Source organism: Arachis ipaensis, chromosome B01 (genome assembly GCF_000816755.2).
Source record: "Arachis ipaensis cultivar K30076 chromosome B01, Araip1.1, whole genome shotgun sequence".
Lineage (NCBI taxonomy): Eukaryota > Viridiplantae > Streptophyta > Magnoliopsida > Fabales > Fabaceae > Arachis > Arachis ipaensis.
This window is the reverse complement of record NC_029785.2, coordinates 122,373,482-122,391,094: the sequence shown is the minus strand read 5'-3', so window position 1 is coordinate 122,391,094 and position 17,613 is coordinate 122,373,482. Positions and strand designations below refer to the sequence as shown.

The 17,613-nt window shown below is 40.5% G+C and overlaps 2 protein-coding genes across 2 annotated transcripts; one reads left to right on the top strand and one right to left on the bottom strand.

Moving 5' to 3' along the window:
- Window positions 4,627-5,775, bottom strand: LOC107612220. Its single transcript, XM_016314027.1, has one exon. It carries the CDS (start codon window positions 5,773-5,775, stop codon window positions 4,627-4,629), a length of 1,149 nt encoding a protein of 382 aa, XP_016169513.1.
- On the top strand, window positions 9,251-10,728 carry LOC107612209. Its single transcript, XM_016314019.1, has 6 exons — window positions 9,251-9,504; window positions 9,637-9,776; window positions 9,867-10,036; window positions 10,145-10,385; window positions 10,497-10,553; window positions 10,715-10,728. Exons 1-6 carry the CDS (start codon window positions 9,251-9,253, stop codon window positions 10,726-10,728), a joined length of 876 nt encoding a protein of 291 aa, XP_016169505.1.

The window sequence follows — 17,613 nt, the reverse complement described above, 5'->3', positions numbered from 1 at the left end:
GAGGAAGGTGTGGGACTAGATGATGACACATCCAGGACTTTTGCATCTTTCCTGTATGCCGACTTCAACCTGTGGGCAACATCTCTCCCGACTACAACGTTCACAATGGTGAGGCCGCGTTCATTGTCCTCCTCGGGCTCTTGCCTTGGTCTCACGGCGCGGCTCCTGTCGTTGCCAGATCGGTCACGATCCCGCCTCCTAGGTTCTCTTATGAGGTGAGAGAATTCTGCCAGCTTACCTTCCCGGATCGCCTGCTCCAGAGCATCCTTCAAATCGGAACAATCTTGGGTCTTATGGCCGAAGCCCTTGTGGTAGTCGCAGTAGAGGTTTTTGTTCCCTCCAGTTCTATCCTTAAGTTGTCGGGGCTTCGACAGGATGCTTTTGTCGGCTATCTGCTGGTACACCTCGACGATCGGGGATGTCAAGGGAGTATAGTTAGTAAACTTCCCTTCCCGGGGGAATGTCTTGAAGGCTTTAGCTGGCCCTCCGTCCTTGGAGTGCTCCTTATGCCTTTTCCCGTTACCGGGCTGACGAGCAGGGTTATAGGCGGGCTGCCGCGTGTTGGCTGCCACAACTTGGCTAACCTCCTCGCCGTTGATATACTCCCTAGCCACATTTTGGATTTCTTGCATCGTCCACACGGGCTTGGTGGTAAGGTGCTTCCTGAAATCTTCGTTCAGCAGCCTGTTCATCAAGCATAAACTAACCACCGAGTCGGTCAGGCCGTCAATCTCCAAGCATTCATCATTAAACCTATCCAGGTACTTTCTGGTCAGTTTCCCACTTCTCTGCGTCACTCCCAGCAAGTTGATCGGGTGCTTAGCTTTAGCAATACGCGTGGTAAACTAAGCGGGGAAGGCGCAGGTTATGTCCACAAAAGTTGTCACGGAGCCTTGGGAGAGAGCGTTGAACCAGTGGATTTTCGGCCCTGCTAATGAGGTCACGGGGAAGGCGTGACATCTCACTTCATCACCCACACCTTCCAGATTCATCTTGGCCTCAAAGGCCGTTAGATGTTCTTGAGGATATTGGGTGCCATCATATCTCATGTCCGTTGGCTTATCGAAATACTTCGGAAGCTGGACCTGGAGAATGGAGTGGTGGAAAGGGGTTGCCCCCATGATCACAGGGTGTCGCGACGTTCTCCTTGGTCTCTCTCTGCTATCCTCTCGGTTTTCCTCCTCAATGTGTCTTGCTGTCTCCTCGGCACCTCTCTGCTTTTCCCTTGGCTTTCTGGGTCAGACCAGGGGGTCGATGTGCCTCTGGAGCGGTCTCTTCAGGGACTTCTCCCTCTGGTTTCCCCCTCCTTAAGGGGGACCGGGACCGATGTTGACTCGGGACAGGCTGGTAGTGCTCTCTGTTCGCTAGCTCCCGCTCCAGGTTCTGCACTCTATGGCGCAGCTCCTGCATTATCCGAGGATAGTCGCTCCCCGTCCCTCCGAAGGGACGCCTTTCCCGGGAGCAGGAGGGAGGCTCCCCTCGCCGAGAGGGGGGGATCTCGTGCGCTCACGAGAGGAAGCCAAGGAGGCTACTTCACTGGTTTGGGGAACCACTTCCTCCCTCCGTGGCTCGCCTCCATCGTCTCCTTCCATGGGACCTAACAGGAAGTCCATTCACGCCAGGATCCCCACAGACGGCGCCAAATGTTCGGTTGCCGGGTTCCAAACGGGTCAGGTAAGCGGACTGGGCGAAAAGATGAGGGGGATCTGGACCTGTTGCCTAGGCAAAGCTTAGGTCCACAAAGAGGAAAAGAGGAAGTGATGTCCATTAATTTTTAATCACATGAGTTGCCAGCAATTTGGTCCCAATGGGACCATGCATATTGTACTATAAATACGCAAACTAATTAACTTAAAATTATCAATTAATTTGGCATGACTAGTATATTTTGTTGTGGATTTTCTTTGCAAACCCCATTTGCAATGCAATGAATCTCTTATTGACACTTGTGTTGTGATCATAGGGATGATGAGAATTAAGGAACCCTCTCTTCTCTTGCTCAGAAAAATCAAAGTTTGATTGTTACCTCCATTTAATGCATGTACTATAGAGAGAGTATTTGGACCTTGTTGGCTTGCAATTATAAAGGATGAAGGGGCCAACACCTAGAAGCATCCTATACTAACTTTTTATGTTAAGAGTACAAAGAGGATCAATCCAAAATAAAATTTGTAGGGTTGTAAAATCTTATGCCTGGTATATATAGGGTTAGGGGAGGATAGATTCTCATTAGTGTTATATATACCTTGGATAATGACATTTTGTAGTAAGTCATCAATTTCACTTAATTAAATTATTAAAGATCTTGATTAATAATGTAGAATTAATTGAGTGATGATAGACAAATTAGTTTCGCTCTTAATACAATTGAATCAATCTTAAATGACGAAAGGAGAAAAAAACATTTTTTAAATTGGATTTGAACAAACACTATTTTTTTCTCCACTTATATATATATATATATTTTGAAATAAAGTAGCTCTACACGGTAGAGTGGAGCAAATTTAAAGACAAGTAGACGATCAACACCTAGAAAAATACAACATAAAGACTCTCCATGTCATCTCCAGCATAGCCATCAACAACACGAAGAGCGCACACCTTTCCATTCTTCATTGCTAAGGAAGGTCATATTGATGATTTCTTCAACACCTTTGCTCTCATTCTGAAATATCCTCCTATTCCGTTCCATCCAAATATTCCAGATGATCGCACAGAAGCATCTCAATCGCTGCTTTCATTCCTCCTTTCTACGCGGCTCTTCTGTCCAACTTAGGAAGTGGTCCTTCATTAATTCCGGAAGAGACCATAGTCGGCCAAACACAGATAACCAAGCATTCCACACCTTCCAGGCATAAACGCATCCAAGAAACAAGTGATGGACCTGCTCAACATCCTTATTGTATAAGACACACCGCGTATCAACCTGGTTGAGAATCCCAAACCGACTCAGCCTTTCCTTCGTATTTACCCTGCCTATCAAAACAAACCAGGTGAAGAGCTCTACTTTTGGTGGAACTAGACCTTTCCAGATGGAGTTAGTGAAGCTGTAGCTGGTAATATCCTCCCCAAGCATTCCCTCTTGTAGCACCTGTACAAAGGAGTTAGTCGAAAAAATACCAAGTTTATCATATTTCCACACCACTCTATCCTCCCTAGTATTTACTATCCTCACAGGTCTCAAAGTCTCGTGCAACTGACCCAGAAGCCCCAACTCCCACTGGAAGAGCTCTCGCCTCCATAGGAAGTTCCAAACCCATTCCAGCCCATCCCAGAATCCACAATCCCCAATAAAAGAACCACATTGGTTTGAAACAGAGAAGAGACGAGGGAACCGATCTTTCAAGGCACCAGACTGTAGCCAAACATCCTCCCAAAACCGAGTCCGACGACCATCGCCAACCTCCATGGACAGACCTGTAATCATCTTATCCCTTAAAAGAGGATCTATTATCTGTATCTGACAAATATCCTTCCAAGGGCCTCCTCTGGTAGGTAACACCTGAGTGGAGAGTAACTCATCCAGTTTCAAATTATTACAGGAACAGACCACCTTTTTCCACAATGGACACTCTTCCTTTGCAAACCTCCACCACCACTTAAACAAGAGTGCAGTGTTCCGAACCACAGCATCGCCAACTCCCAACCCCCCTAATTTCTTTGGGGCCTGCACCAACTCCCATCGAACCAACGCCATACCATTCCTGCCATCTTCCTTGCTCCATAGAAACCTTCTCTGCAAGGAAATTAATTTGTCCGCAACTGCCTTTGGCATCTTATACAAGCTCAAGTAATACACCGGCAGGCTATTCAACACTGATTTTATAAGCACCAACTTGCCGGCTTTGTTCAGCACTTTAGCTTTCTAGAGACTCAACTTCTCTTCCACTTTGTCAATAATAGGCTTCCAGGTCTTGACCAACTTTGGACTAGCACCCAAAGGAATTCCAAGGTATCTAACTGGGAGGGTACTCTCCTTACAACCCCACAATTTGCACATGCGTTGTACCCATTGCTCCTCGCAGTTGACTGGAATCAGACTAGACTTATCAAAATTAATACTAAGTCCGGACATCAGCTCAAACCATCGCAGCAGCCGCTTGTAGTTCTTCATGGTCTCATCTTCTGGTGGGCAAAAAAGGATAGTGTCATCGGCAAACTGAAGATGTAATAATTCCACCATGTCTCTACCAATCACTAAGGGAGATATACGCCCATTCCTCACTGCCTGGCCAACCATCCTATGCAGAACATCCACAACCAGCACAAACAAGAAAGGAGAGAGTGGGTCGCCTTGTCTCAAACCTCTTTCCATCTTAAACGGTTTAGAAGGTGAACCATTAATCAAGACTGACATAGAAGCTGTGGTCACACACTCCATAACCCAAGCTCTCCATCTGCACCCAAACCCCATCTTCTGCAGTACCATATCCACAAACCTCCACTTAACTCTGTCATAAGCTTTTTGGAAATCAAGCTTGATTATGGCTGCCTCCTTATGCCTTCTCTTCAGCCAATGAACTGTTTCACACGCTATAAGAGCCCCATCATGGATCTTTCTACCTCTCACGAAAGCACTCTGAGTCTCTCCTACTAGACCTGGCATCACTGATCTCATTCTCCTGACTAACACCTTCGAGATAACCTTGTACACACACCCACCATACTAATGGGCCGCAGGTCTTTGATCTCCTTTGCACCAAAAAACTTAGGTGCCAGCGCCACCCAAGTTATATTTGACTCCGCTGGTAACTTGGATGTCTGGAAGAATCCCATCACAGCAGCCGTGAAATCAGAACCAATCTCCGCCCAGCACCTCTTGATGAAATTCATGTTATAACCATCACAACCTGGCGCTTTAGATGACTCGCAATCCCAAACGGCCTCCCTGATCTCTACGGCCGACAGCATTGCCTCCAATATCGCAGAGTCTTCCTCATCTATCCTTTCCACAAGACCTTCTCGGAACCCCAACACCGGAGAAGCTTCCTGATGGTATAGATCTTTATAGAACTCTCTGATAGCTATTTTTATTCTAGCCTGGTTCCTCACCAGCCTGCCATTAACAACCAGGGAATCAATCCTATTATTTCTTCTTCTTGCAAACGCTATATTATGGAAATATCTTGTGTTCTTGTCCATATCCTTTGCTTGTCGAGATCGAGACATCTGCTTCCAGTGAACCTCTTTCCTCACATACCACCTCTCACAACAAGTAACTAACGCCTTTCTTCTAGCCTCCATAGTTCCATCATACACTCCATTTCCTACCAACTCATCAACCTTCCTAATCTCTTCCTCTAACCTCTGAATTTTGTTGTCCATCTCCCTGAAGTTGTCCTTGTGCCATTTTCCCAAAGGAACCATCAGCGCTTTCAACTTATCAGTGAACTGCATCTCCCCTAAACCTTTCCATTCCTCCTTCACCATTCGAAGAAAACCTTCATGAGTAAACCACGAATCAAGACTGCGGAACGGCCTAGGACCTCCCCTTCTTATATTTTCTTCCACTATTATAGGACAGTGATCTGACAGACCCCTGGGTCCGCCCTTCAACCGAATCTCAGGAAACTCTTCTAGCCATTCCACACTAACCATAGCCCGATCAAGACGACTGCACGAGCGGCCACGAAACCAGGTAAACTTACGATCAGTGAGTGGGAGATCCACTAATTGCATATCCTGGATCCATTCCTTAAACTCCTCTGCAGACCTGGATAAACTATCAGCACCTTTTCGTTCCTCCACACGCACTATTTCATTGAAGTCTCCCATGAAGCAGCAAGAAACCTGGCACAACCCAGCTATGTAGCTCAACTCTTCCCACACATGACTCTTCTCTTCTCTACTATGTGCACCATAAACCAAGAAAAACGCACAGTTGAAATTATTCTTTAACATGACTCCTTCAACACGACTCCTTCAACACCCAACCACCTATCTCCCTTGTAGCAGTTATTCATTTTAAAAATTATTTCATCCCACATCAGCAAAAGGCCCCCAGATGCACCATCCGAGCCTACATATTCCCAACCCGCCCCATGATTCCCCCAGAACCATGCAACATCAAATCGCGTTACTATCCGTCTTTTGGTCTCAATCAAACCCACTATGCTCAAGTTTTGTTTCATTTTTAACTCCTTCACCATCCTCATCTTACCATCACCCCTTAATCCCCTAACATTCCAAGAACTGAAATTCATTTAGAACTAAAAATACACACCTGCTTTTTATGCTTGGGTCTGCACCTTCGCATTTTCGCCTTCTGTTTTGCCACTTTCTTCTTACGAGCAAGTTCCTCGTTCTGAGCCTGAAGAATGGCCATGATGTCCTGTTCCTCATCATACAATTCAGCCCCTGATTCCATTGCCAGCGCCAAGGTTAACTTATTTTCCATCCATAGTTGTCAAACTCGCGAGTTAACTCGTAAACTCGTACGAGTTTACGAGTTTAGGTAGTGGAATCGAGTTGACTCGGACATAAACTCGTTTCTGGGTAGACTCAGGTTGACTCGGCTAGACTCGGATAAAATCGTGCAAACTCGCGAGTTTGCTAGCGAGTCAGCGAGTTTAATTTCGTTGCCCATTTTCGCCAAAACGGCGTCGTTTTGGCCCAGGAAAAAAAAAACCCTACAGAAAGCGGCTAACCCAAACCCGCAACCTAAACCCACACCCACTAATGAAGGAGTGAAACCTAGTGAGTAGTGACTCCCTCAACCAAACCCTCACGGCCAGCCTCCCTCACTCGTCACACCCTCCAGCTCCACCATCTAACGGCGGCGTTGTCTGCGCCGCCACGCAGAGGCCGGACGCCAGAGTCCAGACGGACCCGTCGCCTTCTCACCTCCCCTTGCCTCATCCCTCGTCCCCCACCGCTCACCCACGCAGCGTCGCGGAGCCCAGTGAAGGACCACCACGTAGAGTCGCAGTCTCGTAGAGCCCACCAGGCCACCACCACGCAGCGTCGCACAGCGCCAGAGCCCACCACCAGTCCACCACGCCGTTTGCCTCCCCTCCCCTGTTCTGCCCTCGTCAGCCTTGTTCTGTTTTTCTTCACTGAACTGAGTCAACTGACTGAAGCACTGCCGATCTGCTTCAAGTGATAAAGTCTGCCCATCTCCAAGGTAATTTTGTTAAACTAATTCAAATGCTAACAATTTTGGTTGCAATTATTCAATTCTGCAAATTTATTAAGGCCCTGATCTGCGTTTGATCTGTAAAAAAAAATTAATGTGTCAAAAAAAACTGATGCTGCTTGGTGCTTGCCTGCTTCTGTAATCTGTACTAGTGTACTTCATGCTTCAATCATGGTTAAAATGTGTGGATAGTGCTTCTGCTATATATTTTTTTTCTTTTGTTTTCTACTTCTGTTATGTAGTTATGTTTAGTCTTTAGTTTACTGAAATTCTGATGTCTGAATTAGTGAATTGAAACTCTTAAGTCTGAATTGTTAGTTAGTGTTACTGACTTACTGTGTTAGTTTAATTGAAAGTCTGAAGTCTGAATTGTTACTTGTTAGCTTAAATGAAAATGTATCTGTTGTGTGATAAAGTGAGTATTGGAGTATTGGTGGTTGACTCTAGTTGCCATTGTTTTAATTTATTTGTGCTTGATCTGTTGATCATATTGATGACCTCAAAGGGGGTTCATATGACAATGAGAATGGACTTTTGGGTTAACTCATAACTGGGTGGTATATTATTCCGAATCACAAAAGTATTGCTTGCTGTACTGCATTTGGAATGATGATTATTGATTAAGTCTTATGATGCTGAAAATTTTTCATCTTTTAAACATTATTGTTATAAGTGTAGCTGAAACTAGTGTTAGTTATGAATTTAGTTAGTGGATAATCTGAATCTGAATTTAGTTAGTGGATAATCTGAATCTGAATTTGTTGTTTTGCTTGTTGATTTTTAGGGATAAAAATACAAAATGTCTGAGAATGTTGGTTAAGGGACAGGGTCTTCGCTTCCTAGTATTCCTAGACCTACGCCTGCTGTTTCTAGGAGAAAAAATGCAACTGGAAATAGAAGTGATATAGGATGGAAACATGGGATTGATGTTCAAGGCAATGGTAAAAAAGTGAAGTGTAATTATTGCTCAAAGACTATAAGCGGAGGGATTTATAGATTCAAGCATCATCTTGCCGGTACTAAAGAGGATTCAGAGCCTTATGCTTCAGTACCTGAAGAAGTGAAGGCTGTGATGTTGAAAGTCTGTGTGGAGGCTAAAGAAGCATCATTGAAGAAGAGAAGATTCGGTGATGATGAGGATTATCCTGAACAAACAGAAAAGGAGAAGGACAATTCTCAACAAAAGGGGAAAGATATTCGCAACTTTGTCACAAAAGGAAAAGGGGCTCAAGTTCAATCAACAATAAATCAAATGATGAAGAAGGATCTAAAGGAACAATGTGATCAACAATGTGCCATATTTTTCTATACTAGTGCTATTCCTTTCAATGTTATTAAGAATCCCGAATTTTTAAAGTTTTGTGAGATGGTTGGGAGATATGGAATTGGCTACAAACCCCCTTCTTACCATGAGTTATGAGAAACCCAATTAAAGAAAACAGTGAACAATGTTGATGAAATGCTTACTGAATTTAAAGCAGAGTGGAAGAGAACTGGTTGTTCAATCATGTCGGATGGATGGACTGATAAAAAAAGGCGTAGTATTTGTAATCTCTTGGTGAACAGCCCTAAAGGAACAATTTTTCTTTATTCATTGGACACTTCTGATATCTCGAAAACAACGGATAAATTTGTCAAAATGCTAGAAGATGCCGTAGAATTTGTTGGTGAAGAGAATGTAGTCCAAATTGTTACAGATAATGCTGCTAATTATAAGGCTGCTGGAGAAAGAATGATGGAGACTAGAAAAAGTTTGTATTGGACACCATGTGCTGCACACTGCATAGATTTGATATTGGAGGATTTTGAAAAGAAGCTAAAGGTGCATGAAACAACCATAAAAAAGGGAAGAAAAATCACCACTTTTATCTACTCTCGGAGTATGCTCATTAGCATGTTGAGGAATTTTACAAAGGGAAAGGACTTGGTTCGGCCAGGTGCCACAAGATTCGCCACTGCCTATTTGACTCTCACTTGTCTTCATGATAATAAAGGACCATTGATGACTATGTTTACTTCTGCTGATTGGAAGACAACTAAGGTTGCATCAACGCCTGAAGGAATAAGAGTCCAAAACATGGCCTTGGATAGTAGGCTATGGAAGAAGGACTATTGATGACTATGTTTACTTCTGCTGATTGGAAGACAACTAAGGTTGCATCAACACCTGAAGGAATAAGAGTCCAAAACATGGCCTTGGATAGTAGGCTATGGAAGAATATTGTCATATGCCTCAAGGCTGCTGCTCCTCTCATTACAGTCCTTCGCTTGGTTGATTCAGATGAAAAACCAGCCATGGGTTTCATCTTTGAAGGCATGAGAAACGCCAAAGAAACAATCAAGACTAACTTCGGTTGTGTTAAAAAGAGGTAATCTTGAGTCTTGATTAATTGAAAGATTTAATATTTGATTATCAATGTATCATGTTACCATGTTTTCTTCTTATATTCAGTTATTTATTTAATTTTCTTATTTTTATTCATTTGCATTGTTATTGTTAGTTACGAACCTATATGGGAAATTATTGATGGAAGGTGGAAAAGTCAATTGCATAGACCATTGCATGCAGCTGCGTATTATCTTAATCCTCATTATCACTATGAACCAAATTTCATGGTTGATGATGCTGATATTAAGATTGGTCTATATAGTTGTTTGAAAAAACTGGTTCCTAACCAGGAAGAAAGGAAAAAGGTTGGTCTATAGCTTCCTGACTTTCATTATGCTAAAGGCCTCTTTGGTAATGAAACTGCAAAGAGTAGTAGGAAGACCATGCTACCTGCTGAGTGGTGGGACTTCTATGGAGATAGTTGTCCAGAACTAAAGAAGTTTGCTATCCGAGTGCTAAGCTTAACTTGTAGTTCATCTGGTTGTGAGCGTAATTGGAGTGCATTTGAAATGGTAATTCCTTATTCCTTACTTCCTTAGAACTATTCATTATTTATTTTAATTTTAATTTTTGTATTTTTATTAACTATTGGCACTATATGTTTGTATTTTCATACAAAGAGAAGAAATCGGTTGCATCAAAAGAAAATGAATGATTTAGTGTATGTGATGTATAATTTGAAGTTAAAGGGCAAGCAAATTAGAAAAAGTCCAGAACTTGAATTTGATGCAGTGCATTCTGATGATGAGTGGATAACTGAGGATGTTAATGAAAATATTGCTGAAAGTGTTGAGCATTCTCACTTGCCAACGAATGACAATACTAATGATGATCCAAATAGTAATGAATTTGCTATTCCAGGTATGAATAGTAATGAATTCAACATGGGTGAGGGAGGTGAGAATGAGTTTATTGGGGATCCACAACAAAATTTAATAGAGGAAGAAGATGAACATGTGAATGATGATGAAGATTTTGTTGGCCGTGTTGAACCTGAGGCTGAAAGAAATGATGTTTCTGATGATGATGGTGAAGATGATGATATTGATGCCATAGAAGATGAAGATATTGGAGGATTTGAGTTTTAGAGTTTATTAGAAATTTAATTGTTGCTTTGTTGTTTTCTTTTGTGTTTTGGTTATGTCTTATGAACCTTTGATTGTGTAATTGTGTGTTTTATGTTGAACTAGATAAATACTTGTGAAGGATTTAAATGTGTGATCCAAAGTACTTGTTGTAACTTGTAATTTTAGTATTAGGTTAATTTATAATGTGTTTTGATGTTGAAATTGTTAAGTTTGAATGTCTATATCTGAGTAAATATATAACAGGTAAACTCGTACGAGTCTACGAGTCGAGTCTACGAGTCGAGTCTAGGTCAGCTCCACGAGTTTACCTAGACTCGCGAGTTTGACAACCTTGTTTCCATCATCTGCGACTCTAACCCCTGAGTGTCACTCTCTCTGTCCTCTGTTCTGCTTCCGCATTCATCCTGCCCCGGTCCAGCACCATCAGAGCCTTCCCCAGCACGCCCATCAGCCCTGCTACCTCCACTCTGCTCACAACGCAATACCTCAGCCGTTCCCAATAGACCATGAGTACCCTCTGCTTCACTGTACGTTGCGTCGGCTCCAATCTCCCGAACCAGCCCATCTGCCGTAGCCAGGTCGTGCTCCATTCGCGCCGTGGGACAGCCCCCATTCTCGCATCGGGGCTCCCTGGTCGCCCCCCTTCTCGCATTGGCCACTCCACGCTCCTTCCCATCTCGGTCCGACCAGTGGGCTACGCCGCCAGCTCTTCCCACCGAATCCTCCCTTCGTTCACCAGAGGCTCCACCAGGTCGATCGCACCGTTCCGCACGGCCCTCCACAACGCTTCCCCCTGATCCTGGTCGCCGTCGCCCACTCCCGCCTTCACCAGCTCGAGGTCCACTGCAACCAGTATGTTGCTGCGCATGGGGACCGGGTAGGAGAGCCTGCTCCGTGTTCTTTATCCAACCCGGGTCAGATCCATTAGGCAATGTGTGAAGGCCCAAACCGCTGAACCTATTCTCCATACCCTTGATTTTATTTCTGGCCCAAACCTTAGATCCACTTAGGTGTTTTTGGTTTTCCTTTTCTTCATCCCTGCCCAGCCCATTATGCATTGAATACATGCATGTAACTGTCCTCTCCGAACCCTCCTCATCATTAGCACCGTTATCATCTTCTAATTCCATAATCCCTTGATTCACGACGTTAACATCTTGATTCAGTATGCCATTTTTCGCCTCTGATTGGTCTTGCATTCAACCCAGTCATTTAAAAAATCTTCCGAATTGACAAATCTGCCCTTGCCAGCTACCTCCGACCTATTCACCATCATCAACAAACCATCGTCGTGGACGTCCTCCTTAGGGGAGTCCGGTTGCCGAATATCCTTTTCCACACTCGTGTTCGCTGTATCATGAACCAAGACTACCCCATTGCTGACATTATGACCCAAATAGTCCCCTTCGGCCTGTATGTTCCACGCGTGTTGGCCACCCTCATTCACGAATACGTTATAGGTATTGGACCCAACAACAAGGTGAATTTTCTCCTATATCACACCCAACACACCCGTATCGATTTGCATTCGACCTACCGTGAGCATGCTGCCCGTTGATATGTCCTTTGCACACCCCACTACTGCACCCCACCGTTCTCCTATCTTAGTAAAGGTGTCCACAGACCATGCGCATAGTGGTACTCCCGTACATTCGAGCCATACCCTCCGAGACTCACAGCGCTCTGACTCCTTGCACCTCCATACCCGATGAAAAACTTGTAGTAGACAATTCAAATTAAACGTGTAAATCTCCTCCACATGGTGAATAGTATCACAGGTCAACAGTGCTTTACAAGCTCCCATTTTCCGAACTTGGATAACAGAAGGCAGGGTTCGTCTTACCAGGTCCTTCAATGAGCGAAAATCAATAGGCTTTGTTGTGATCCCTACCAGACTTCTACGTACCCAGTCCACATTCTCTGCCATCACTGCAACTTCCACAGTCTTTATCCCGTCTTCTCCCGGCATATTCCTCCTGTTTTCCTTCGTTTGTAACCCATGTGCAGTCAACAGAGCTCCATCTTCCCCTATTCCTCTGGGTAACTTCTGTGATGATGGGTTTAGCTTATGATCCCCTCGGCTTCCTTCTCCTATCTCCGTAGTGCTCAACGTCCTTCTGTACTTTGCCTCTCCCACATAAACCACCTGACCTCTCAGCCTCATCTGGTTCATCTCCGCTATCGCTCTTGATGCCCCCCTTTTGTCGTATACCGGATGAAGGCAAACATATAAATGTTCCCATTTTTGTGTTTTCGGGACAGATAGATATCGTTAATCCGTCCAGTCCAGTTGAACAGCTAAAACAACTCTCTCTTAGAAATGTCTTCTGGGAGTCGATCAACAAAAATGGAAAAAGACTCTTGTTCCAATCTTCGATACTCTTCTCTGTTCCAAATCCTAGAGTCCTTGCCATTCTCGCTAAACCTACCCCTCCCTATGTTTCCCCCCCGCTCTCTCATTCGCTCTCTCCTGTTATAATCAACCACTTAATATATACAACTTAATATGTCTTATTATGGTTTTTGAACTTTTGATGGTGTATTTGCTTATCCGATGTGTATGTTGATAATGAAATCACGAATATTGCAAATGAACAAAAATAAAATATTATAAAATAAATTAAAGCAACGTACAATAGTTATTGTGATATGACAATCTATTACTCCTATCCTATAATCCTATAATACATTGAAAAAAAAGTTATTTTTATAGTAGAATTTCTACATATCATCTTCCAGGTTCATTCTCAATTTTTGATATGTGTGTTTATCCATTAAAATTTTCATGCCTTCGGTCATCAATATCATGACTTTTATTATCATCATAACACTTGCATCAAACTATTTTTGTTACACCACATTTTTTATGTGAGTTTTTTATCCTCCTTTTTCAGTTTGCTTTATATGTACACATAACCTGAAATTTTTAATTTTCAAAATTTGAATTCAAAATCAAAATTAAAAAAGTGATTCTCTCCATTCTTTGTTTTCAGTTTTATCTCTTCCTCCTCTTCTTCGGTTCTTCTCCTTCTTTACGTTCTTCACCTTCAGTTCCTCTTCCTTTTTTTTCCTACGTTCACTGATTCTGTTTTTGTATAATCTTCTTCTTCTTCTTCCTAATTCAAGTTGGAGGTGAAGATTATAGAGTTCATGTACGCACCAAGGCAAAGTTAAGACGATGGATGAGGTTGTGACAGTTATGGTGGTGGATCATAATATGGCGGTGGTGTTGCAGAGGGTGCTGTGGAATTTGTGGTGGTCATCGATGATGTGGTGATGAATACGGAGGAGGCAGCGGCGGAAGAGAGTAAATCGATGAAAAGTACTGAGTCGCACGGCCACAGAGAGCATAACAGCGATATGATATTTTTATATTTTTCTTTATCTTTCTATCCAGGTTATTTTCCGTATTCATCTTCATTTTCAATACGTTTCTGATGTCTGTTCTTTTACATTTTTTTCAAATTTTAATTACAACTAAATCTGCATGTAATTTGAAATTAAAATTTGAATTTTAAATATGCACAACCTTATCAAGCATTCAATCCATCTCTCAGATAATCAACTTTCGATTTTCTTCTTACCATAACCGTCTTTCTTTCTCTATCTTCTCTCATATTTTTCTCTCCTAGATCTATATATCTCTTTGCATCACTTTTTTTCTTTTATTTTTGTTCGGTCTGTCTTCTCTTTGTCAAGCGGAGAGTTCTTGATGGTATTATGGCACGGTATTTGTTGCAGGAAAGCAGAGAAAAAAGTAGATACAGGACAGGGAGGAGCGAGAGATGCATACTGGCGTCGACAACAATGGAATGATTCCGATGGCGATAGACGACACAAAAGAGAAGTCACAGTTGCAATGCTGGAAGCGGCCAGCAACGGTCTTGGTGCGATGATTCTGTATGCTCTGCTTATGTAAGTAGTCGTCGTCTTCTTCAAATGAAAGTATATATACGATTTATAATTTCATCCCTACTCATACTCCTCTTTGTTTTTTTTAATATTATTTTTTATATAAAATGTGCCTTCTATGATGAAGTTAACTGTGTTCCTTATTATTTGATCTGATTAATATGTTCTAATTTTGGTAAGATTGGAAATGTTATTGGTGTTGTGCATAGTCTTCTTTATCTGGTGTGGAGTTGTTGATACAGAAAATCCAGAACCTCATTATTGTTGCCGGAATTCTATTTGCATTTCACTAAAAGGTTTTAATTTCTTTCCCTTTTATATTCAATTTACATCCAATATACAAAACCAAATAAGATTTCAAAGTAATGCAGCATGAACAATTCATTTTTCCTTTAGTTTTTGATGTCTTGACTTCTGTATTTTCAGAGTAATTTAGGAACTAAGGTAAAAGAAGTTCTTGCTGTGTAGTTACTGTGGAAGGTTTGCATCCACTCTATTGTGTTTTTATTAGTTTTTTTTTTTGTTTGATTGCTTAAATTTGTTGTTTGCTTTTGCTTATTATTATTCTTCTGCTTATTATTACCTTATCTCTTCTCCTTCCTCTCAAGCTTGGCTATGTTCTTTACTCTTCAAGGTGGTAGTTTCAATTCTCGATTTTTGGGTCTTTTTCCTTCTAAAACTGGGTTACTTTTTTTTTCTCCCACGAACCATTTGAAAAAAACTGTGGAACAAATTATGGGGTACCACCAAAATTTAAGCTTTGTTGCTTTCAAAGCTTACTTTGAAATTTTCATATTTCTAGTAGTAGTTCTTTCTTCTACTCTCTCACTGATGTAGTTGTATTATTAATAGTGAGACACTTTTAAAGAATGGACATCACTAGATTGATCTTGACATTTTTCCATCAATGCTTAGAATGTTATTTATTTATTTTTTTAGGAAAATATATTAAGTTTAGATGAAAGTTGTTGCTTGATAATATGGGTCAGGCATTCACCCTAAAGTACTTTCAGTTTTCAAGGTGGTTAATAATTATGTACATTTTACCTGTTGAATTCTGTTTTGAATTGCCTTTAAATTTGGTTTTCAGGGTTTAGGGTTTTGTCCCGGAATAATTGATGGGATCATTGGTATATTTGCTATTCAAGTGTGTTTAATTAATTGCTCTATTTAAAATTTTCATTTTTTGCCTTTGAATTAGATTCTAGATTGATTTTTTGCTTTTCTCATTTACTGATGTCATTGTGAAAGATAGAAAATAAAAGAGGATAATAATGATCATGTTTAATAAAATATATAATAGTGATTATAATTATAATTAACAGAATGCCAATACCAAATTAGTACATGGCACTACTAGCCTCTATCAAGTATAAGAGCGATTTTGCTAGCGTTGATTTCATGTTTAATATAACTTTCAGAGGGTGCCAGGTTCTCTTTCTTCTTAGATGAAGGAACTAATTAACTTTACGGCAATTTGTACCCTAGGAAACTTTGAAAATTTTATATTTATGTTAACTTTACTACATGATTTTGTTCTTTCTTCTGTGCTTAATATTGCGTGCATCTTATTTTAAATTAATATTGTTACAATAGAATATAAAATAGAGAGAAAACTATTACCAGAATACAGCTTGAGTAGTCAGTTTCTGTGATGTTCATTTGGACTCAGCCTCTAGAAGTTTTAAGCAATTTGTGCTATTATTGGAGGAATCCTTGGACAGGTATTTTATTCAACCATATTTCTTTCAGGTTTTCATAATATCTCTAACGGACTAATTTGAGTATTCTTACAATATCAAGGCAATATTTGAAAAAGAAAATCCTCTCAACAACTTTTTCTTTTTTGATGCTTTTGATGGGAAGGGAATTATAGAGAACATTCTCAATTTAAATGCTCTGGTAATTTATGACTGAAGCACCACAATCTCTAAGAGTGAAAAGTTAACACTATCCAGAAGAAATAGACCCTTTTTAATTGCACAATGTTTTGGTTATTGTTAGCTATTAATTTATATTTTTAGTTGCTAATTTATTTAGGCTAATTTCAATTTACTGTTAGAGTTTTCTTGTTGTAGTAGACACAAATGAAACGATTATTTGTTGTGGGCATTGGGAAATTTATAAACATGTTTTTTTGAAGTAATGAAACTCGATGGTTAAAGCATTTTCTTTATGGAGTACGGTAGTTGGTAAACGTGATGTATATATTTTTATATAAATCATAAACTCAAAATTTCATTCTCACCTTCCTTCTGATATGGTAATCATGTCAATCTTTTATATATTTTGGTATCTTGCCGCTCTTTTAAATGAAAGCTGATGTGCACATATCAGTTTGTGAAATTACTTTTCACTATGTGCGGCTCTGAATCCAATCTCATCGTTTTAGACTATTTTTATCGATGAAAAAAAAAAAAAAGAACTGATGATAGAAAGTTAATCTCAAGAAGAACAGATCCTATTAGTTTCGATTGATATAGGATGAGAGTAGATAAATTGGATAGTGTTGCATTATAGACTGAATATTTTTCACCTTTCTTCTCATTTGATTCAATTTGATTTATATCATATTAAGTTTGTCTTCTCAAGTTTTGATTTAACCCTTCTCATTGTGAGAAATCAATAGTCTTGATAATGATGTTGTCTTTGTGAGAATTTTTGCTCATTGTTTTTGGAGAAAAAATTTGATAAAAATTCATCTCATGTTCATCTTATAGCAATTTTATTTGGTTGAATCTTATTGTTTATTTTTTAGCATTTTAGTTTCTGGTATTAAAGTTTTCAAAAGTATCTTTTTTTTTTCTTAAAGAGGAAAAGAATATAAAAAAGACTAATAGGTTTGGTACATAAGTTTTAGAACAAATATGAAAATTGAAAAATAACAGAAATGATAGGATGATTTTATATAGTTTTCATGATTTGGAAAAAATAAAAATCAAGTTTATTATTGTAATGCAAATTAAATTGTACCTTAACTTTAAATTTTTTAGTATTTGTGTTGATTTATAAACTTTTCTTTTATGGACTTTAATATTAAAATTTTTCATTCACAACTTTACTATATAATTATACTATAATGTATTTAT